General features: G+C 37.4%; 1 protein-coding gene across 4 annotated transcripts; it reads left to right on the top strand.

Moving 5' to 3' along the window:
* On the top strand, positions 1–23905 carry LOC122879401 (SR-related and CTD-associated factor 4-like). 4 transcript variants are annotated; one of them, XM_044203463.1, is made up of 18 exons: positions 1–251; positions 1543–1626; positions 3140–3184; positions 3321–3482; positions 3686–3803; positions 3938–4068; positions 4167–4313; positions 4440–4513; positions 6304–6409; positions 6729–6812; positions 7121–7206; positions 7537–7724; positions 8780–8880; positions 8981–9094; positions 9211–9367; positions 9470–9564; positions 22449–22590; positions 22825–23905. In XM_044203463.1, the coding sequence occupies exons 1-18, from the start codon at positions 222–224 to the stop codon at positions 23250–23252; spliced, it is 2292 nt and encodes a 763-aa protein (XP_044059398.1). In that variant the 5' UTR covers positions 1–221; the 3' UTR covers positions 23253–23905. The 4 variants fall into 4 exon arrangements, with proteins under 4 accessions (XP_044059398.1, XP_044059400.1, XP_044059397.1 ...); XM_044203465.1 differs by having other exon boundaries at positions 2–251; positions 6313–6409; XM_044203462.1 differs by lacking the exon at positions 1–251 and adding an exon at positions 682–732.
* The last annotated feature ends 45 nt before the right edge of the window (positions 23906–23950 follow it).

A 23950-nucleotide genomic window follows, 5' to 3' on the forward strand; every position in this document is an offset into this window, starting at 1 on the left:
CCAGGGTATGTGACGAAGAACACGTACGGGGTGGGAACCAACCCACGAAGCTAGTAGCGATTCCTAGCATAGAAGAGCTTTGGCTAGCAATGTGACCACATCAGAATAAAAAAAGAGCCCTTCAGTGTTGCTGGTTATGTTTTTTGCTATATAACTACACATTGTTATGAGTGGGTAGAGTAGACACGGCCGTCAATCGGTTTTCAAAATATCAAACCATCATGGATGCAGTTAACGCGTTCAACATGGAGGTAAAGTTTGCTCGTGTTTTACCCCAGGCCGAAGAGCTAACGTTAAACCCGAAGGCTCACTTTAACGCTAACTAACATTAATGTCAGTTTGATTAAGTTAACGCAAGCTAATTTGTTTGATAGCTAAGCTAATAGTAATTATATTAAACTTCAACAACTGAATTGTTGTTGTTTTTAGGAAACGCTAGTTCAGTTATACGTGGTCTGTTATAACGTAAACATGGCTTGGTTGGATTTGTTAGCCGCTAGCTTAAGTCGAGTTCAACGCTTGTACGTTAATCTTGCAAGGCCTGTAATTTTAGTGTCCAGCTAATTATTAACTTAACGTTACACCTCTGAGACCACGATAAACTGTCAGTAGAAATGTTCAGGATAAGAATAGCTTCTGTAGCTTTATACCACACTCATGTACAATTAGTTATGTGTCCTGCTATCAGTTTTACAAATGAAGCTGGCGTTAACGTTACCTTTGAGTCACCAGGTAATGTTAGCACTGCTAACCACTAATGTTGCTTGTTTTGAGGAAAAGTAAATGTCACTTAGTCCATCGTTATTAACGCAAACCAATTTTATTGTTGCCACCCGAGGACTCTGGACTGTCGTCTTACCTTGCTGTGTTTTTTTGAATGTGTGTGTCTGTGGTGGTGGGAAATTTGTGTATGGAATTGCTACAGAGTGGTTTATTTGATGTGACACATTTGAGTTAGGTGCTACATTAAGCTGTTTGCTGCTTTCAAAACTTATCATGACGCTTTTAAAGACAAACCCCATATATTAATCAAAATATTTAACTCGCGTGCGACCCATGTTTGACCAGACTACTGGTCGCGGGTATATCGACACCAGTGACCATTCACATGATTTCTATACCTTACACATTCTTGTAGAAGCTGAGTGCCTGATATTTTTGAAATCCAAGCTACAGTAAAAGTCAAAATTGGCTTACATATCTGTATATGTATGTTGATGGGCCTGAGGTAATGAACAAACATTGTCTATGAGGTCATCTCTTAGACATAAATCCTTTATTTTAACTCGCAATTACATTGAGGTAGAGACCAAACAAAATATCCTAGGCGCAGACAAACACAAATTCAGAGATTGTTTGCTGTTACTGAATTTTCTATTGTCTACGAGTGGGAAGTGGCTGTATGTTGCTATAGTTTAGTGGTGTCTATGTTGCCTATTTGTCATATAAATCAGGACACTGCATGTTTTCCAATGTTATTGTATACCAGTATTTTTCCTCTTTTAAATTAACTGATGTAATTCTTTTTTGAAAACCGTTCAGTTGTTCTCCATGATTGACATGAAGCCTCCAATATCCCGTGCTAAGATGATGTCTGTCACAAAATCAGCCATCAAAGCTATCAAGGTAAGGACAATACTGTATAAATTTTATTATCACATTAAAGGACCAGTGTGTAGGACTTAGTGGCATCTAGCTGTGAAGTCGCAGATTGCAACCAAGTGAATACCACTCACCTTCCAAGCGTGTAGGAGAAACCACGGTGGCTGAGAAACAAACCTATCTAGAGCCAGTGTTTGGTTTGTCTGTTCTGGGCTAATGTAGAAACATGGCAGACTCCGTAGGTAGAAGTGGACCTGCTCCCTCTTTCAATTAAAAATGGCTCAAAAAAATGTAACGAAAACACGATTCTTATTTTCAGGTGATTATACACTAATGAATACATACCTATGAATATTTCATTTCTGCCAATAGATCCTCCTAAATGTTACACACTGGACCTTTTTAAAGAGTGGCTAATGCAAGTGGGGAACTCCTAGACTTTTGATTTAGTTCTGTTAGATTTAAACACTGTCATTATACCCAAAGCATTGTGACTTGACCTACTATGGGTTTTGGCAGTAAATAACGGAATAATGAGAATTTTCCTAATTTGTCTTAGATATTGCTATCTTTCATCATGCAAAAATCAGATCTGATTGATAAACATTACCTCAAGGAATACTATACCTATAAAATTTAATTTTTACATCAATTACTTACCTCGGGTAGTGTGGATTGCTGGATGCAAACGTTTGTACTTTGTACTAGTAGGTACTCATTTCTGTGGCTGCAACTGACTGAGATAGGGCCGAGGGTTTACATCATTGGCTACATACTAGGTAGTCAGTAGAGTGAGCAACGACTAAGCAGTACTGCTCCAACAGTTCTGCTGGCTAGTGACAAACCATATGTGGACATTAGGGAATTTTGGAAGATATATTTATCAGTATTTGAGTGAAAAGATGTGTTTGGATGTACTGAGCATAAGAGTGGAGATAAAACTCTTGGAGAATGCTGTGCTAGTAGTTGAAAAGTTTTCGCAGACATTTTGGTATTATTTTTCTATTTTTAGAATGGGTCTCCTCTTTCCATTCAGCTTAACTGTATCAGGTAATGGCTGAAACATTTGAAAGCTTTATTCTCTATGGCATAATGTTAGAGTGCAGCTTTTTCATCATTCCAGACTACAGGGGGTGAGTAAATGATGTAAAAATTCAGATATTGAATAAGCCTTTTCCTATCTTGCAAACCTGATCCCTTTTTTGGGGCGTGATATTTCCAAAGGCATCAAGAACCTGAACATGACTGGTTAAATGTGATGTTTGTGTGGTCTTAATGGGTGCTGAGACATTTTGTATAACTTGGAAATTTAATGTCAGATTAAAACCTACCATCTAATTTTAAGATGGCAAATTAATCTTTCATTTTATGCCAGACAATGTGATGCTTATTTGACTGATTACAGAGGTCATGTAGTAAATGAGAATTATATCATTGCAATTTTTCATTGCTGTTCCTGACCTCTATTGTTCTATCTTGCATGATTAAAGTATTGTCTAGAATTCTGTGACTGATATTAATTTTTGTCTTTTATTAGCTTTACAAACATGTTGTCCAGATTGTTGAAAAGTTCATCAAGAAGGTATGTACTATAGAGCCTCTTACTGTACATTTTTATTAAACATTTAAGTTCAAAGTGCTCTTTACAAATGCAATTTGTCATGAGACAATACGAATAAATAGTTTTTTGTTGTTGTTGTTTTTTTTGTTTCCATTAGTGCAAGCCAGAATTGAAAGTTCCTGGTTTGTATGTGGTCGATTCCATTGTTCGACAGTCACGGCATCAGTTCGGTGTTGACAAGGATGTGTTTGGGCCCAGATTCTTGAAGAACTTCACAGATACCTTTCAAAACCTTTACCGATGTCCAGAGGATGAGAAGGTGCTCTATGTTTGTGCTTTTGGTGTTGTATATAATTACAATGAATGATAAGGATTTAGGATTTTATTAGGATCCCCATTAGCTGATGCAGAACATCAGCCACTCTTCCTGGGGTCCAAACAAAACATAAAAGCATGACAACAGATAAGACATTTAAAGACAAAATATTTCAAGGGTGGGATTGCTTTGTTTTTCTTTATCAGAGCAAAATTGTCCGCGTCCTGAACCTGTGGCAGAAGAATGGTGTGTTCGACATGGACATCATTCAGCCTCTGATGGATATGGCCAATGGAGCCATTGTACCTGCCCCTACACAGGAAGGTAGAGAAATTAATATAATTCTCTTTGTGCACTGTTTGAATGTTTATAACAATGCACTTGAGCGTTACCTAAGAGTAAAGGAAAGTGAGGTTTTAATTTGTCTACTGTTTGATGAACTTCTTGTGTCTGAACAGTTCCCACTGACCCCCAGCCAGAGACACATCCTGCTGTCGCTAGTGCCTCAGTTGTGCCTGTGCCCCAGCTACCCAGTCCTGATGCCTTAGCTGCTGTGGCACAGTTGTTTCAGTCCCCCCATGGTCAGGAGGTAAGCAATAAATTGGTTTAAGTGCTTCAACCATTCTGGATTATGGCAGGTAAATAATTGTTTAAATTCTGAATGACTCCTCCCTCTCCTTCCTCTAGCTGCAGAGGATGCTCCAGAACTTCCAGCAGGCAGACAAGACTCTGGCAGCCACCATTGCAAACAACATACCAAACCCACCCCAGATGCCTGTGGCCCAGCTCAACCCATACAGTGCACATGCAGAAAAGAAAAGCTCTTTAGCTGAGGTAATAGCATAGCTCAGTGTCACAACATTACCTGCTGTGATCATATGCAATTTACTTTTCTCATTTACTTAACTGTGTATGTATATATATATATATATATATATACACATATATATATTTCCTCAGAAACTTCTTGATCGATTTGACTATGATGATGAACCTGAGGATATATCAGCTAAAGAAGGCAGTGCCCAGTCACAGTAAGTTTCAATTAAATTTATATATGCTGAAACATTTATATACATACAACAATACATACATTGTATGAAAGGGCAGGGACAACAGCACAGCATAATTTTTTAGGTTGAGACTTCAAAGCCTGTTTCATATATCACACCATTGCTGCTATTTCACCTTTGACAGCTGAAAGAAAATACCTTGTTTGCAATTAGTGCTGCTAACATGTAGTCATACACTCACATCAGTCAGTCAATCAGCTGTTAAAGGGCAAAATATCTGTTGTTACATCCTATATTGACTCCAGTATAGCCAGATTTTAGTTCAAAAGTGTGTGTGTGTGTGTGTGTGTGTGTGTGTGTGTGTGTGTGTTTTGGGGTTTTCTGGTGGAGCCGAGGCAGGTTAAAGCCCTCCTCCAGCAATGTGTTTCGCTTAATATTCCTTCACTTTGCTGTTTTACTGTCACTGTGCAGAATGATGTATGTCCAGATTAGGCTTGGGCGGTATCTATTTTTTCATACCTTCGTACTTTCCTGACATTTCACTGGGGTATACGGTATATGACGGTATTTGTGTTTGTTTGTTTTTTTTAAATATAAAAGCTGAGCTGCTGGTGATGTTACCCTGTTTAGCCACAACTTTCTTCAACAAGGCAAATAGTGGACACAGCTTTGTCTGTGTTGGCTGGCTCACCTTTATCATCAGGACTAAATCCAAAATACTCCCAAACAGGGCCAGAGGCATTTGTCTTTCTTACTAGTCGTGTAACGTTATCCCTAGCACTTGCAGTCGCCATCTTTCTCAGCTCAGCTGCCTGCTCCACTAGTAGAGACTGACCTCTGGTGGCGCATGCTGTGCACTACAATACATCGACTCCATACAGCATCTCTGTATCAGTTTAATAGAAAGAGGAGCGTCTGTATTTTAGATGGAATTGAAAATCATACCTTAAGGATTTCTAAATACCTTAGTATACCGTAATACCTTGATACTGCCCAAGCCTAGTCCAGATACTAACAGGCTGTTTTCACATTCATCTACTGAAAGGGGAAAGTTTCTCTTTGCTCTCAGTTTAACTCTTGTACCTACAAGAGAATTTTGTGACATCACAACTACTTTGGAAGCCAATCCTGGTCCAGTATGTAACTTAAACATGTGATGTGGAAACACTGAGAATGGACTTTTCAGTGAAGTAGGAGACATCTTCTTTCCAGTAGTTAAACTTTTGAAATTAACAATATTGCATATTCACAGATTCTGGATTTCTGGATATCTAGATAGATGTAATTTAAAGAACTTTTAACTAGGTTATTGAGCTTTTTGTTGAAAGACCATATCAAACACAAATTATTATTTTAGTATTTTTATGTTTTAAAACATGTCTTGAAGGGATCTTTTAAGAGGATGGCCGCAAGGACGAATAAGCAAAATGCCCCCCCAAATTTCTAGTTGTCTTACATATTCATAATGTGCACAAAACCAGTGAATGAAAACACATCAGTCAGTGGTAATAGGCCAGTTTCACTGCAGATATTGACTTGTCAGTGCACTAGGGAAAACTCAGAACATCATTGATTATTCTGTTATATTAAAATGCCCTAGTAATCCATACCACTGAGCCAGCATGCACAACACCAAGTTTGTGGAACTGGAATCCCAAAATGCAGACCAGGTTAATATTATGAACCACTTCTGCGCTAATATGTCAAAATAGCTGCTGTGAAAAAGACCTGCAATTCTAATTGTTTTGGTGTCATTTTCTTTTAATGTATTTTGTTTGTAATACCCAGACTCTCTATCTGTGTATATTTTGTCATGACAGAGGCATTCCTGAAAATGTGTTTAACCAGTTTCCTGGTCAGATGCCCAACACAGAGAATGTTCATCCACATATGATGGGACAGACTGGTGGTATAGAGGTATCCATTTATAACTGCATTATATAATAACTCAACTAACTCTCAAATATAGCAATTCTCTAGTATAATACCAGCATGCTGTCCAAAAGTTGTTTGAAGAAAATGTTGATGCAGAAGCAAAACATTGCTCTTATCACACTTTGTCTTATGAGATGTCCAGCCAAAATTATAGTTAAAATGATGAATACTTCAAATTCTTATGTTTTGATTATGTAAAGTATCTACTGTGTGGAGCTACAAGCTTCAGTTAAAATGTACTGTGGCCCTGTGGTGTCTGTTTTTTTAACTCTCCTGTGGCTGTCTCTTTGTCCTCCCTTAGCATGGTGGAGGAATGAGTCATGGTGAACATCATATGATGCCAGATGAATTCCGTTCCATAAATGAAGCTTATTCACTATCGCGGGTAAATTGTCAAACCTTCAAATCTTAGTTTAACCTGATTTGAATGTCTCTCTTGTGAGAGAAAGACTTTCAGTTTAAGGTCCTCTGCATATTCGTTTGAATGTCAACTTCAAGTTAGTTAGTTAGTTAGTTAGTTTTTCCTCATTAGTACAATTGAAGCAGGACAATACCATGGCTACCTCAATTGGCAGGGAAGTTTCTGTGTTGTGCCACGTTTGAATTTGAGACCCAGGGTGTGAACTCTTTGAATTGGAACTCTGCTCATTAATTTGGGAAAAATAAAATTGTCATGTCATAATTGTCTAATAGGGAAATTCAAGAGAAGACTCAACTATGAGGCAGGAGGGCAGACACAGAGGCTATGGCAGGAGATCAAGATCCAGATCTGGTTCCAGGTAAATGGCTGTGCTCATCGCGGATAACTGTGTAGTGCTGTGGATTTCAGTTAGATGTTTTCAAATACAGTTCTGTTTGTCATAGATTTTATTGGGGCACATGTTACACTTTCCAAAGCTTATTTTGTAACCACCGTTAATGTTACAATCAGAAAGCATGGAGCATTTAGTACAGTGCAGCGCAGGCACTGACACTCAGCTCCTGCTGTGGACTCCCAGAACTCTGTTCATATAGTAATTTCCTACTCTGCTAATGATGAAAAGGATAACTTTCCTCTTAGGAATTGCATTATTTGCCATGTTCAGCTGGTTCAATGTTTTGTGTTTCAGATCTCCCAGGAGAAGAAGGTCAAGATCTTCATCCCGCTCAAGAAGGTCTAGGCATCGACGCTCTAGTTCCCGCTCCAGAGAATGCCGCTGGAGATCTCGCTCTCATTCTCAGGACAGGAATGAAAGAGAGAAGGACAGAGAGCGCAGACAGAAAGGTCTTCCCAGCATAAAGAGCCAGACTCTCAGTGGTACGTGCTGCAACAGAAACAAACCTGTGAATAATGTTATGATACTTACATTAGACAGAAATGCTGCAATCACTACTACATGCAAGTCACACCCCCAATATCTACCTTGTCTAACCCTGTTGACAGGAGCCACTTTGATTTCACAAGTGATTATTATAATAATTAAAAAAAATTATGAGTAACAAGAGCAGCTGATAGAAGGTTTTGTAGTCCTAACTAATACTGCAGAAACCAAAAGTGAAAGTACTCAGTATTATGGTTATCTAAAAGTCCACTTCTCATTATCAGTTTACACCTCATACAAAGCCTGACTCATGTTTTCTAAAGATGCAAAAGTAAAAAGAAAGAGCTGGCTACATTTTTGGATTCCTTAGCAACATATACCCCATTTACACCTAGCACTAACACACAATCTGTATCTGGATATTGTATATGGATAGGCAAAAATGCATGTTAATGAGTGGTGTAAATGCACACAGAACGCATTTTGACAGGAATGTGATCGGATCCGCCAGACCACATCTATACACCTGAGACCCTGATCACGTTTCAGTCAGGTGTAAATGCAATCATGTTGTACAGTATTTAGCCGGGTAAATTACTGTAGGTGGGGTAATTACCTTGGAACAAGGAAAGGCTGGAGAGGGCTCTTTGTTTTATAAAATGTAGCAAAAGTGGCAACTTCAAGGTTGTATGCTGAGGGCAAGGGGTACGTTTTTTGTTGTTTGTTTGGGTGGGGTTAAGTACAGGGCAATTGGATGCTAACAGGGTAACCAGATTTGTCATTCGTTCTCATTTCCCAGCCAAACTGGGTAACCATTACCTAGATTTCCTGGGCTACCAGATTTGTCAACCATTTCTTTCATGCTTTCTGGTTGCCTAGGGAATCTGAGTAGCCATTACAGTTGAGCCGTAAATTCTAAGTCAACTCTATCCATGGCAACACATACCAGTAAAATAGTATCAAGCATTCACATTTAAACAGATAGTAAAGTTAAACGGAACCTAAATTTCTTCCATCCTCCAACCAGTTGCTAATCTCATTTTGCTTTTAGTTTGCAGCACTACACTTTGGGTTGGACAACTAGACAAGAAAACTCAGCAGTCTGACGTGATGTCCCTTTTGGAAGAGTTTGGCCAGATTGAGTCCATCAATGTGAGTTTGGACAATTCACGTCAAAGATATGTGTAATCTTCTCTGATCTTAAGATAATGTTTTCAAGTGTTTTACTACCTTTTGCTTTCTCTCTGTCCAGATGATTCCTCCAAGGGGTTGTGCTTATATTGTTATGGTTCACAGACAAGATGCCTATACAGCCTTGAACAAACTCAGTAGGGGGGCATACAAAGTCAATCAGAAACCTGTTAAGGTACATAAACTTTTACACAGATTGCTCTTTTTTTCTTATTTTATATTGGATCTGTATAAGTTGTTTTAGTAGTTATTGTTAACTTGATGATTATAGCTTATGTCATTCTTGCCTAGATTGCTTGGGCTTTGAACAAAGGCATAAAATCGGCACACAAAAAGTTCTGGGATGTGGAGCGGGGAGTTACTTACATCCCCTGGAGCAAAGTCAAAGTTGAGGAGTTGGAGAGCTATCGGGAAGGGGGTATACTGGATGGAGAGACACTAAATCCAGGTAAAAACTTTGCTATTCCTTTAGCATGGCCAAGATTCACCTGGTGCAGGCCATTAGTAATCATTTCCCTTATGTTATCATTGTGTTTTCCATTGTGCACAGATTGGAATAATGCCAAGGACCTCAATAAGCAGGCAGCTGTAAATGGAGCACTGGAATGTGTACCAGCAGATGGAACCATCACTGCTCACATTCAGGTAATGCTAATACAGTCTTTAAACACCTTCTTTTTAATATTACAAGTGCTGTTATTTTATTGGTTTAATTGCCTTGGTGTTGGAGGCTTACTTTACAATTTTTCTTGTGGAGGATGTAAGGAAAATAAATTATTGTTGCATATGAGTAGTGGAGCTTATCTGAACCACCCTCTCATCTTCTCTTCAAAAATCAAGTCATGGCAAGTTTAAATTTAAAGGAAGTACCCAAGTGAACAACTAAATCTTCTAAATCAAATCCGAGATATTGTGAAATCTCTATGCAGTACAATGTTAGAAATACTGCATCTAAAGACTATCCCATTCAGTGAGAAATACTCTGTAAATCAAAGTTTACACATGGCACCTTTCTAATGCTTACTTAGCTTTAGAAAGCTTTTATCAGAACTTGTAGCATGGGCCAGGGGAAATACCTTGTCCTAACTGGCTGAAAAGTGTCTTAAAATTGTATACTGAGACACCTGAAACCTAATTCCAGTAAATAGTGAAATCACTGTTAAACTATAAATTGGTGCTCAGCCTATATTAGGACATAAATAACCATAGTAACATTACTGATGCTTCTGCTATGTTATTGGTGAAATTCACTAATTTTTAAAGTAACTGACATATCATACAAAGATACTCACCATTTCAGCCAAAATAGAGATAAAAAATAGATGGTTTTCATTTTCATCCATGGTATAAACGCAGTGTCAGAGTAAGAAAATACTTGGCCAGTCAAGAATTTAATTTTGCATACTGACTATGTCTTAGCCTATCACCCACTGTCTTGGTCAGTATAGATTGCATCTACACTTTCTATTAGTGATTTACACTTATCTGGTCTGGTATACAGTAGGGCTAAAACGATTCCTCGAATAACTCGATTAATAAAAAACATTGATTAATTTTATTTGCATCGAAGCTTCGTTTAATCCACATAACTATATACAGCTCACTGTGTTTCACATGGATGATTATTACAGTCGCTTACGCTGTATGTGATCAGAGATGGTTCAGAGCGTCTTTGGTGTGATTTGACAGCGCGGATTACAAAGAGGAGGAAGAGAAAGAAAAGCGGACCCAACAAAAGGTATATGAAGGCTAGAAAAGAATGTAGGCTACGTTAATTATGGCTATATGTAATGGCTTGTTACGTAAAACAACATGGTGGATAGTTATGTCCTTAAGTTAGCTAGGTTTTGTTCAAGAAAATAAACACAGAAAATAAAATGCTGCAGTCAATTTGTGAAAGCCTGAGTTAATTTCATGTTCAATTCATGTTATTATGATAGTCACAGTTCCTGTCGACTCGTTTTTGCCTCCTACGAATGCCACAAAGAAGACTGTAAAGGCTTACGTTATGCCTGAGCTATAGTTAGGTTGAAACTTGTAGTTCTAAAAGTAAAGTATATATACCTTTTTTGCATTTCAGTTTTCTTTAAAACCCAGAATGTAATATGGCACTTAAATGTGCTAAATGGGTTTAGTTTTGACATATAGTATTATTGTATGCAATTTAAGCAATAAAAAGGTAGATTTTTCTAAAAATGAAACCAATTAAATTTGTTAATTTTAAGAGACCTGTCTTATTTTCTCTTTTGCATATTTAGTATTGCTCTTTAACAAAGCAAAAGTATTTCTTATCCTATTACTTGATTAAGCGATGGAATAATCGGTAGAATACTCGATGACTAAAATAATCGATAGCTGCAGCCCTAGTTTACACTAGGCTTAGATGAAATAGGCTGCTGATCCCGAGGCCAGCAGCGACAGCTGATTTAGTGTCAAAAAATGCTACAAATTTACCTCTTGGCCAGACTTTGGGTTTATGTGTGTGTGCAAATGTATTTGGGCTTGTGAAACTCCATGTGTCACAACTGAAGTATAACTGTGGATGACAAATGCTTTAAATGGAACCCATTTAATACCCATGCGATATCGCTTGAAAAGCGACACAGTGGCACGCAAGTTGTTTGTGTAGAGGTTAGTTATTGGTGTCATATTTGATACCATCATTGTTGATGGTTCTGAAATATCAAGGTACTTATTTTGGCTATGATATAATAAAAAATGGTATAGATACAGCCAATAGCAGATGTATTCATTCTTTCACTCAACCCTACAGAGACCCATAATAAACGCTTAAAAATTGTCGCCCTTCTTTGCTCATACTAAAAAATGTTGGCATTTTGAGCAGCTCGACTTTCTAAGCAAGATTGGGAGCACTCAGTCATTCTCATTGTAGTCTTGACGTTGAACACTGAGCTTGACGCTTGCCATGTGAATGTTTCTCAAAGAGGTCAGACAACCTGTAATTGTCGCAACTTAATGCCCAAGACTAGAAGTGCTTTTAGAAAACCTTCGCAGTCAAGGTGTGTGCAACAGATGTGGAATATAATAGTATTTGGACTGCTGAATTAAACTGTTTTTATGAAAAGATACATTTTCACTTTTCTGTATTAAATGAATACCAGATTATTTACCCTCTAAGAGGGGTTGTCAACATGTCACTCATATCTTTCTTTGCATCATAAGGGTTGTTTCAATCACCAAAAAAACAGACAACTTTACCACATTTCAGATAAGCTCCTCTGCTGAATTCAGCAATGCCTATTCATCCATTTCTCCTTTTTCTTTGCAAAATATTTGCGTCTTCACTCGGTAACCTTGTACTGTGCAGTATAACTTATTCAAATAAAGTGGGAATTACAAAAACCTTTACTGTGGTATGTGTAGAGGGAAGCATTTATGTTATCCTTTCTGTTTTCAGTAACTCTTCAAGTACTACTCAATTATCCAGAGTGTCTGGGTTTGGCAAAGTTATCAGTAATTAAGTAAAAATCATCTAATCAACATCTAATTACAAAACAGTTTTTATAACCAACAGTGGTTGAATGACAACAAAAATATTTAAATGGGTGAATAGATGAATCAGCTTCTTGGTGAGAAATTTATGTGTTTTGGTTGCAATTTGTGTGAACCTTAAACTCATGAATATACAAACTGATAGTGAGCTTGCAATAACTCAATTAAAGCAACAAAATAAATGTGAAAAATAGTATTTTCGACAGTTCAGGTGATCATCCAATATGAAGTCAGAAGTCTAAGTTTTAATGAGCAGTTTTGTTAAGATTTTAAAACAAAGTCCTCTCGTAACAACATGCTGAATAAATGGTAAACAAACTAGATTTAATAAAACATGATCCAGCTGGACTGTCTGCAACAGACCATACTTAGCAGGCCTGCTAAACTGCGCACCTCACTGTGAAGAAAGGTTGCTCACATGTCTTGAGGTCAAGAGTATCTGACTGTTGGCTGCTGGTGGGACTTAAAGACCTGATTGGGAGGAAGAGTGTCCAAGTGGGAGACAAGGTAAGCCGACAACACAGTTAGAAACTTATGCTAAATCCGCCGATTGTTGAAAACTGAACAGGACGTATGATTTTTGAATTTGTTTAAATATGTTTTTGGCAAGGGGAATATTGCCTGTTCATGAAGGGGTGAATGGCAACTTAAAATAAAATCACATCTGCCACTCCTAAGTATGTTTCTTAAAGAGGTGGATCTGAATTTTTTTTTTTTGTCTGTTTATACTACATATAGCAGGTTTTATTTTCAGTAATCTATGCTTTTCTTTATACCGGACATTGAGTGCGTGCCATTGATTGAATTATTAGGGGAAAATTCCACAATCCTTAACAAAAACAACAAAACTACTCAAATCACCCATGCAGCATAGTCTTAGGTATCCTTCTCTATGCTCCATTCCTACAATACTGTTGTGGTAATTTTTTACTGAACTAACCATTTTTCATGCTTGCCTTTGACTCTGTTGTTAGGCTGACTAGTTCTCTCACATCGTAAAAGATATTGGCTGTAGTTTAGCTTAGTTAGCCGTTTAGAATATGATCAGGAAAGAATTAGAATAGCAAGCCTACAATTATCTCTTTTTTTTTTTTTGAGACAATGCGATTGACTTGTTATATATTCAGTTTTAAACTTATTCAATAAAGTATAGTATAATTTTAAAAAGTATAAAGGTAAGAGAAAATGAATACTGCCCAGACCTACTGTTATTTTTGAAGATTTTCTTTTCTTAAAATGTAAGTACCCTGTGTTCTTCACACTGAAGATAGAAAGAAATCCGTCAGTTTTATAATCAATTGTGTATTTGAAGTTTTTATACAATGGCACTTAATGGAAAGGAGCTGCCAACTTGAAACTAGATTTGAAATTTCAAATCAGCTCTTGAAATTACATATTTTTGCGATTTAATAAATAAAACCAAATGTTATTGGCCAAATAGGGATGTATGTGTAAATGTCTGCCTGCTCAATCATATTACACAAAATACGATATATTTGAGGCTAAACTTGGCCTAGAAGCTATGAAAGATACATGAGTTGACCCTTGTTGTTCTTACTGCAGTGCCATTCTTGACAAGATGCAAATTCAGGGCAGTTAGCGAGCAGAGATACTTTATTCTTTGACACTTCCCCAAACCTTGTAATCTTTGACTTATGCTGCTCAGTGAGGAGCAAAGGGACTTGAATTTGAATTATAATTAACACTTTTGCTGTGTCCTCTACTTTGAATATGTGGAGTTCCAAACCTGAAGCAAAAGGAAGAAAGTTCTTAAATGTCAGGCTACATGCATGTTGTGTGTTGTTTGTCGCAAATGTCTGCAAAAAAAATAACATGCAACAGGACACCAGTAGACTGCACACTGTGCCCCCATGTTTACCCACCTGGCCATTTTATGGTCACTTTATACCAAAGAATATAAAATGGACATGAAAGCAAAAGATAAATGAGTAAATATTCATCCCATCGAAGCACTTGCTTGTCACTGTTTTGAAGACAATTTGAGAAATGTGAGTTGTCTTCTGTATGTGAAGGCCACATCTGGCCAGCTACCATACATAACTGAATTTCATCAGAGCACCTTCAGGGACTGTCACTTCAGGAGGATGAGATGCTTTCACTCTTCTTGATGTTTCTGCGTAGGTTTTTCTATTAGATGTGATAGGCCGGCAAAGAGCTGTGATGTTTTCTGGAAAAACATAGAAAATGTGAATTTGAAAATGACTGGTAGTTAAGTCTTGTGGTGTTACACCTCCCCGTTTTTCAAAATTTCTCTGATTGTGGGATTTTACAGAAATGCACTTCTAAATTTTAAGCGGTACCATTTTTTTTTTTTTTTTTTTTTTCCGTCCAATTACTGCAAAAACTTCTCTGGCAGGCGTCTTACATACCCACATAATGACAATCCAAATTTCTTGATGATTTTTTTTTATTTTTTATTTTTTAAAGGGAATGCACCAGTTTGAATTCTTTGGATCCTTGCTTTTCTCAGGCTAACCACTTTTAATACCCGCAAACTCGTCACCCTTTGGCAAATTCGTTTTGGATGTGAGATGTGACACCCAGAGTTTTTTTTTTCCTCTGGGAGTTACCGCTGCATATAAACGTTTGGTCATCTGCCTCTGCCTGCACAAATCACAGACAAACTTATTGCAGGATGACTTGGCCACACTTTTGGTTACTCAGATAGTAATGCAAACTGAGGTAAACCCTTTTGTTTTCAGTTATATTGCTACCTATAACATTATCTTGTCCAAATCAATTGAGCATTGAAAGCAGCTAACTCTAGCTTGGTTTGGTCCAGTGACACCAACATTTGCTCAGCCTACAATGTATCACGTGCATCACAAAACCCATGCTATTACGTACTACGTAATCCCACACACCGACAGCTTCTTGGCACACATGTACGTGTCACAACATGCCGCCGTCCTTTTTACCAACATCAATGCGCGTCAACTCTCCAGAAAAGCTGAAGTTTCATCACATTTGCTCCCTGGACCGGCACATCCCAGCTACTGTACCTTGACTGGCTCTTCTGTATGGGATTTTTGGGGTGTGGTACGGGTGTCAAATAACATTTCAACTAATGTGACATTGCCAGTGTGTTTTGCGCTAAAAGGATGGAGTTTCACTGTCCGCCGTCTGCTAGTGCAGCAGAGAGGAGGAGCGAAGTGGTCGAGGAACAAAAGGTGGCAAGAAAGAGGCACATGGCTAAGCAGTGCCAGTTAGAAGAAAAATATGCACTTGAACATGCAGTTGAATTGAACTGTTCAGGCGAAGTCTGCTCAATGCAGTGGGGTTGACAGAGCTTGGGCCACTTTTTTTTTTTTTAACCTCTTGCAACATACTCAAAGTAGCTTAAAAAGGAAGCACATCATGTATCTTTTCCCATATTCCATATTTTCATTTCAGAATTATTGAATCTATTTACATGTTAAAATGGTAAAAGGTTTCTTCTCAGAAGTATTCCTCTGCACCCCCGACAGGGGTTCAGTTCATTTCACAGTTTGGTTCTTTTCACCGCAAGGTCAAGTGGATGATCTCTAATCTTGCATACAGTACACAACTTCCTACGTTGCCTAGTCTCATGACAGATGCCAAATATCACTTGGCATCCCGGTTCTAATGCTCTTATAACGTTTGGGTCTGATGTCAAAGCCCATTTGTATGAGCTCAGTATTTCATTGAAAGGTCAGAAAATTGAAAATTATTGCTTCTACAGGTAACCATGCATGTTGAAGGAAAGCGGATACAACAAAAAATGTAATGGGATGAAGTGGACAAGGTTTGATAAAAAAAAAAAGTTGCAAGCAAAGGATAAAAAGTTTTTATTGCTCAATTAGAACACAATAAACAACAATTTAACTACAGAGAATGCAAAGATGGCTTATGTGCAGTTGACACAAAACATGAACCTCTGTGTTAACTGGCCTCCTGCTTGTTATTTTTTAAAACAATGTTGGCATTTTGGGAGCTTTGTGGGAAATGCAGCTTCTTTTCTACACAGTTTTTAATAATAAAAAAAATAAAATTAGTGTACATGAATGGGAAGTGGCCTGCAAACAAAACTGTAAAAAAAAAACAAAAAAACAAACAAACTATTAAATCAAGGCACATTGCAAACATGTAATTTCCTATGCACAAGATGTAAAATAATAGGAATAAAGACTATTCCAAAATTCAGCAGTCAGAAAAGTAGTAATCAAAAACTGTACTGTAACTGCATAAATTACATTTTTCACTTGGACATTTAGCTTTTTCACACTTTCTTTCATAGTTTTTTTGTTGTTTTTTAACAGTCATATAGTTTATGTGAAACCCTCATATCTTCACAATATTAAAGAATATAAATTTTTCATGATCTAGTTGTGAGAACAGAGAAACCCCACTTGTAAATGTTCATATAATTTTTAAAATTGAAACTAATATATAAAAAACATCAAAATTACATTGATGATGTTTCTACCAGACAGTTGCTGAATTATGATGATAAATTGCAAGGCCACTTTCAACCCATGTTTTTTAAATGGATCTGTAAAGGGCTGTTTTTTTTAATAATGTTCAGAACGTACAATTTTCTAAACATTTCAAATCACTTAGATTTGTGCTTATTTTTTATTAGCTTATGTTTAAACTAAAGCCATTCTAAATCTTGATATTTACACATTAGGTTCTTTTGGATGTAGGTTTTCACAAAGGTTTTGCCTTTTTAACATCCTCAAGCCTGTGCTTACAATAGAAATAATAGAAAGTATTTGTGAATTTATGAGCGAGAGACAGGAGAATGAGAGACTCAGAATGTGCTGGTGTGATGTAAAACCTCGAGCTGTTCTGTCTATCCTCGATTTTTTTACTTTTTTATGCACGAATAGGCTCAGCTGGTTCAGGCATTAATATGGCTTATAATGTAAAATCTGAACAGTCTCCTTTCAGTCTTTCAAATGAAGTGACATTTCAAGGAAAGGGGAATTCTTCAATTACATCATGTAGTGGTCTAGATCCATGTGTGGAGAACATCAGACTCACATGAGGCCTCACAAAGGTGAGTGTTATAGAAATGATCTTTGGATATTGAGATTTCCACTCTTGGATCATACTGTGGAATGGTTGGAAGGTAATGAAAGGCTCATTCATAATAAAGTGGACTTTTGAAATTTGTTTTTACTCATGAATGATCTAAGATATCAAGGCCAGTTTATTGTGGAGCTGCCTCATTACTATCTTTTATCACATGTCTTATAAGTAGCAGGTATAAACAAAGAACAATGGAATTATATTGACAAGAGTACTGAGATGGTACCCGTCAGGGATATGAGTCTTGATCAAAGATCCAGTGCCCAGCTGCCTGGCTCGTGGGGTTTCCTCAGTGGAATTAACGTGCAGGAAAAATGGAGCAGCAGATATCCTGTATTTTCTGCTGATGGAGTGAAACACCAGGGTAAGAGCAGACCCCTCTGTTGCTACCCCCGGATTACTGACTGCATAAAGGCTGTTTAACTCATGAACTGCTTTTTCTTACTTTCAATTGTGTCTTAGTAGTTGTTAAACAGCATTAAAGATTGTGCACATATAAAACAAAATGATAGGTTATTTTATGGGCTGTCATTATGTTCCCTCCCACTTCATTGCTGCAGGTAGTTAAATTATGATAATTATACTATACTATAATATACTGTAAATACCTCCAGGTAATGATTTGGAATAATTTGGTACAAGGACTTTGTTTTTGCCATTAGAAAACAATTATGTAAAACCTGAATTGTGTCCGTTTCACATCCAACAAGCTATAATCATTTTTTGCACAAAAAAATATGAACTGTAGTTTTAAAGCTGATGTAGGCAACTTTAGGACAATATTTTTTAAAAAAGAAAAGAAATGCAACCCCTCCCTCAGTGCTTCCTCCATTTAAATGGGGTTCAGGCATGTGCAAGTAGTAAACTTAAAGCCACTATGTGTAGGATTTTAACATTTCCAACTTTGGTGCCCCCCAATGGCAGTAGCAAATATTACATTGTGGCAGACAAAATGTACACCAATACCCAGCACCAATTAGGCATTTCAACAATGACAGACACATTATTAAAAATGAAAACCAGTTGATTTAAGCATCACCATATTCTGGATTGAGGTAAACAGTCAAATAAGTAGTAAACTCCAATTTTTATCCGCAATGCCCAACAGTGTTTCTGCAGGCTACTTTTTAGTGTTGCATTCAAAGCTATAGTTATCAGAACAAGTTGACTTACTGACCTGAGTTTGGCTCCTGGTGAATCAAGCAGTAACCACCTCCGACAAATTCGAAATCATTGCAGAAGTGCCTTTACCTGCAGTTCTTCTGACAGTTCTGCAGTTCTGGCACTAGATGGTGTTTTCAGGAAAAAAAGATTGAAATAACTGGGAAATCCTGAAAATTTTCTCTTGAAATAAGAAGTAAGTGTATTGTGTGTCTATGCCTGTTTTTACTCTCTTCACACATCTTGTCATGTGGGACAAATGACTACATTACCACTATGTGTAGAATGTTTGTGTTATTTATAGCATCCTCTTTCAAATTAGTATGACGGCATACATACATTTTTGTCTGTAGAAAAATTAGACAATCTTGGTGAACATTGGTGCAGCATATGTGTTGCTGAAAAAGTGCAAACGTTTGTTTTGATTTTATAATACCAGTGGAGGATGCCAAACTAAGAATTTTACAGTACACATAGTGCCTTTAAATTCTGTTCCAGTACTAGTTGTGTTTTTTTTATCACTTAAATTATTTGAATTTATACTTCAATAAATTCAAATATACCTTTTCAATTTGCAGGGTAGAATATTTGTTTGATCTGTGTACATGTATGTATGACAGGCAGCAGACATACCACCTTGCAAAATTCAGGTGCAATAATATTGAAAAATGGCTTATTATAGATCCCTGAAACTGTCCAAGGATCTATAATATTTCAGAATGACTTATTATAGATCATTGGACAGTTTCAGTAACCAGATTTTTTTTTTTTTCCTCAGAGCATTTCATTTATAAAAAATAGTCAGGATGAAATTTTATTTCTGGGGTGCCCCAGTAGATCACCTGGTACAAGGCTGAGTGACCCAGCGACCCAGGTTTGAATCCTGCCCGCGGCACTTTGCTGCATGTCATCTTCTCCACCCTCCCCACCCCCCAGCTTTAATCTGTCTAATTGTTTCCAAATTATCTTTCACAAAAACCTTTTCTGACATTGACAGGGAAACCTTTCCAAAACTATAGCATTTTATGTGTGATTAATGATACATTTGCGAATCTGTGCAGAGATGGCTTTTATCATCTCATCCCACCACATGTGATTAAGATTAGTTGGAACATGAAAAGATTTGTTTGACTTGCAGACATGAGACAAATCTGTTATTGTGGCTCATTTTTGAACACATGAATCAATAGGGGTATTTTGTGTATTTGTTGTCCTGATGTTTTGCACTGGGAGGTCGGGCAGTCGTATTGCATTCTGTAACAAGATATATAGGTAAGCTTGCTCTGTAGCCTGTGTGCCTACAGACAGCTTTGGCACCAAGGAGAGAATGTCAAGGCAGAACCTCTAGGTGATCTGCAGCATCTGGTAGGCTATTTGTTTTAACTTAATTTGCTCAGTGACTGTGACCAACAGTTATCATGCATTCATCAAGAGAAATATAATTTGTGTTAATGATAGAGTTAGGGTTGTAGGTCGAATGCATGACACATGATTTCCATCTGGGGGAAAAATAGAAATGTAATGAGCAATTTGAGTTAAATGAATGCATCAAGAGTCTTATATTAATGTTTAAATTGTATCTGTCTTGCTAATTTTACCTTTTATCAATATAAATTACTCAAAAGTACAGTCATTCAGTAAGTGGTACAGCACATGTAGCATAATGAATATGTTTCTTATTTTTCTTACTTTAGATATTGGATTCTTTACAGACTATGACCTTTACAATATAACATGATTCATTTTTGAAATGTTTGATGTAAATTCACCATGACTTCATTACTAACTTTAACTAACTTTGATATCATAACTACAGTATAACACACTGTTAACTTGTCATTTATAGATTATGTATTTATTATACCATGTAGATGTCTGATGCTATTTCATATACCCATAAACTATTCTTATGTTTTAAAATTTAATATTCTTCATGAAGTCACTGTCAGATATGTGCATAAACCCTGAGTTCTCTGATATAGAATAATTATAATCCTCTCAGCTAGGAGGCCTGGGAAGGAAATGACTGCATTGTTTCATGCTTTATCAGTACTTTTGATAGTTGTATTCAAGCCATTATATACAAGCTGCATACTGTTAATGAGTTCTATGAATTTTAAGTTGTATGAATATAAATATACAAGAACAGTTGTGTCTATGGCAGTTCTGTGATATCAGTGACACAGTGATCACAGAGGAAAGCCCTTGACCTCTATCATAGAGCCATAGCTTTTGTGCATTGTTAGTTTGTTGGTTAGTAGGATATCTCAAAACATTTCTATTAAATTTAGTGAAAGTTTGGTGGCAGTCTGTCTTAGTTCAAATGATTGTGTGTGTTTGTTTTCATTCTTAGCCAAAGAGTATGTGAACTCTTAAATACTTAGACATTTCCCTGCTCAGGTCTCAACCTTTACCTTGACCTCGCTGTAACTCTGAAACTAATGGAGAATTCTGTCAAATCCTAAAGATATGCTTGTAGGGACAAGATATTTAAATTAACATTTTGGTATTGGTATTATAGGAAATAAGTAAATTGTTCAGCATTGTTAGGGTGGGAATTTGCACCCTCTGCCTTTTAGGTTTCATAATTTACCTCAGGTGTCATTCTCCAACAGTCACCAACAGCTCCACCAATTAAAATTCCCAACTTTCCAATTAACCTCTGTAATGGAAAATGTCCTCCTATATACAGTCACTGTGTGGTTGTAGTGTTTACAAAGTATGTAGTGTATACAAATCAATGGTATTTGATGCTGTGATGCGCACAAAATTAAACCAATTTTGAACACAACCGCAACCCCAGTTTTTCCATCGTGGTAATACCCTTTGTCTTACATACACATGCTTGTAAGCGGTAAAAATAGCCCGTGGATATTGTTTCCAGGAAGGAGGACAGCAGTGAACTGAATACCTTATTTTTTTTTAAAAGCTATTCTGAGTCTGGTAATGTTGGGTCAAAAACTGCAGTCCATGTATGCAAGGGGTAAGTAACAAAACAGTCTTATGTAGCCATTTCTTTTTCCAGCAGTTAATTTCAATACAAGAGGACTTGAAGGCTATACATTTGTGTAGATCCTGAACTTGTCTTAAACCAAAAATCCTAATCCATTTAGTGACTTGACCATCATCTAAATATTCTTCAAGTATTATGGGATTGAGTCTATCCAGCAACTTAAAAATACATCATTCATATGTCACACTGTTGTGTATATACAGGGTAAACATCCACATATCAAAGTATGTGTGTCCATAAACTAGGCTGAGCTCAATTTCTGCAGATTTGTAGTGTTAAAAGCTAAAATATAGTCTGAAGTAATAGTCATGTCTTTATTGTTACCTCACCACAGATTCTTGCAATTTAATAATGTGTTTGCCTCATATTTTTGATCTGTGGACTTCCTTTACCACACACGTGTGTACCTTTTTACAATGCTTGATGCTTGACCTGATGTATGCCTTTTTTTCCTTTTTTGTTTGCTTCGGTTTGTAAAGTATGATGATGTATGATAATATTGTCTTCTGAGGACTCCCAGGACTACTGAAAATTCTTGGGGAAACTTAAGAAATAGTGTACAAAAACACTCAAGAGATTTTTTTCTTCATCAAATGTCACAAAGATAAATTAAATACAAATGGGATGCAATCAAAAAGTTGCTTCGTGCTCTGGAGTCAGATGTTAATAGAGATTCTTCTTTCAGTTCACTGCTTCAAGAAGGCTTTCTTGCTCGTTTTATTTTAATCTTAATAAGGATGCCATTGTGTTTTTTTTTGTCTTCCAGGTGCCACTGGTTGAACAGGCAGCACCCATCAGAAGTCCACCTGCTTTTCCTGGCCCCATCATGCTGTCACCTACATCCATGCCTCCAGGAGGAGGAGCACCTTTCATCCCCACAGAGTTTGACCCTACAAAATTGGCACCAGGTAAGACATTTATATAGAAGAAAATATTGTGTATTTTTCACCCATCATCTGAAGGGGAGATGTGAGTGCAGGCATGTTGATTAAGTGTAACATCTCCTTGGACTTGATCATACTATGAACAAATCTATGCTACAATGTAGTCACTGTTCTTGGCTTGATGTTACTTCTTTAAACATTTGCTCTCTGGTCTGTTTTTCCCACTGGGGATCAATAAAACCTTATCATCTTTTGCAGCAGGAAGTGTAAAACCTTCAGAGGAGTCCACCAAGGATCCTAAAGGAGACAAAGGCACACCCTCAGATGCGGGTACTAACAGCCAGCTGGGGTCTCCTGCAGCACCGGTGATGTCAGGCCCAGGAGTCATGCAGGGTCCCAGACCAGGTATGCCACCTCTGCAGCCTCCTCCCAGCATGTCAAATCCTCATCTACCTCCATTCCTCTCACCTCCAAACATGCCTCACATGCCCCCACAAATGATGCCCGGAGGACCGATGTTTGCACCAGATAGGTTCAGAATGCCTATGCCCTATCCTCCTGGTGGCCCTCCTTTCCATCGACATCCTTCTATGGGACCAGAGGGCATGGATGGCAGAGAAGGGAGGCATTTCCGAAATGGGAGGCCAGGGTTTGGGTGTCCACCCTTTCACAGAGGGAGGTGGTAGATGTCGGCTGAATGATGGACCTGAGGGGAGAGGATGCTGAACCACCGTGCCAGAAACTAATAAATATCAGGATATCTGGTTCAACAAGGACTGCTGTGAACAATTGGGGGAGCAGAAACTTGTGTTAAGACTTTATTTTACACCACCAGAACCTTTTCTTAGTGTCAAATAAACAATGAAACAAGGCACGGTGTTCTGAATGTGGTCAATGCTACTTAAAATTCACTAGAGAAAAGACTGTTTGCTGTAAATACTGTATGTGCTTGTAACTGTTTGCTAGCTTTTTTGTATATTTGAAGTTGTGTAGTTTATGCTTAAGTCTGTAATCTTGGTAGTTGAAGGTTTAAAAAAAAGGCAAAGTCTGTATTTTTGAGCTTATTCCCTCACCAGAGTTTTTGTGTATGGAAGAAGACTGTAAAAATCTATGTCATACCTTTTTGGTATTTTGTTTTTAGTAAAATGCCTTTGTACCACACTGATGTTTAATTCTTTACCAGAGAAGCTGGATTTCATTTGAGGCAGAAGAGGTTTTCATGTTCTGCCAGTAGAGGGTAGAGTGAACCCTGTTACCATGGCCAACCTCTGTTGTACATTAAGGTCACACCTTGTAGGATCATGTACAGTGAATAATAAAAAGAGATACTACCATTTGATCCGGTTGTTTTATTTGTGTTGATCAAACTGACATTTTTAACCTC

Source organism: Siniperca chuatsi, linkage group LG7, assembly GCF_020085105.1.
Source record: "Siniperca chuatsi isolate FFG_IHB_CAS linkage group LG7, ASM2008510v1, whole genome shotgun sequence".
Classification (NCBI taxonomy): Eukaryota; Metazoa; Chordata; class Actinopteri; order Centrarchiformes; family Sinipercidae; genus Siniperca; species Siniperca chuatsi.

Bases quoted from the DNA above. Each gene is read 5' to 3' on its own strand.
- LOC122879401 (XM_044203462.1), top strand. From the start codon at position 697: ATGAAGCTGGCGTTAACGTTACCTTTGAGTCACCAG. The intron at 1,627-3,139 runs GTAAGGACAATA...GTCTTTTATTAG, and splicing joins CAGCCATCAAAGCTATCAAG to CTTTACAAACATGTTGTCCA. The intron at 7,725-8,779 runs GTACGTGCTGCA...TTTTGCTTTTAG, and splicing joins AAAGAGCCAGACTCTCAGTG to TTTGCAGCACTACACTTTGG.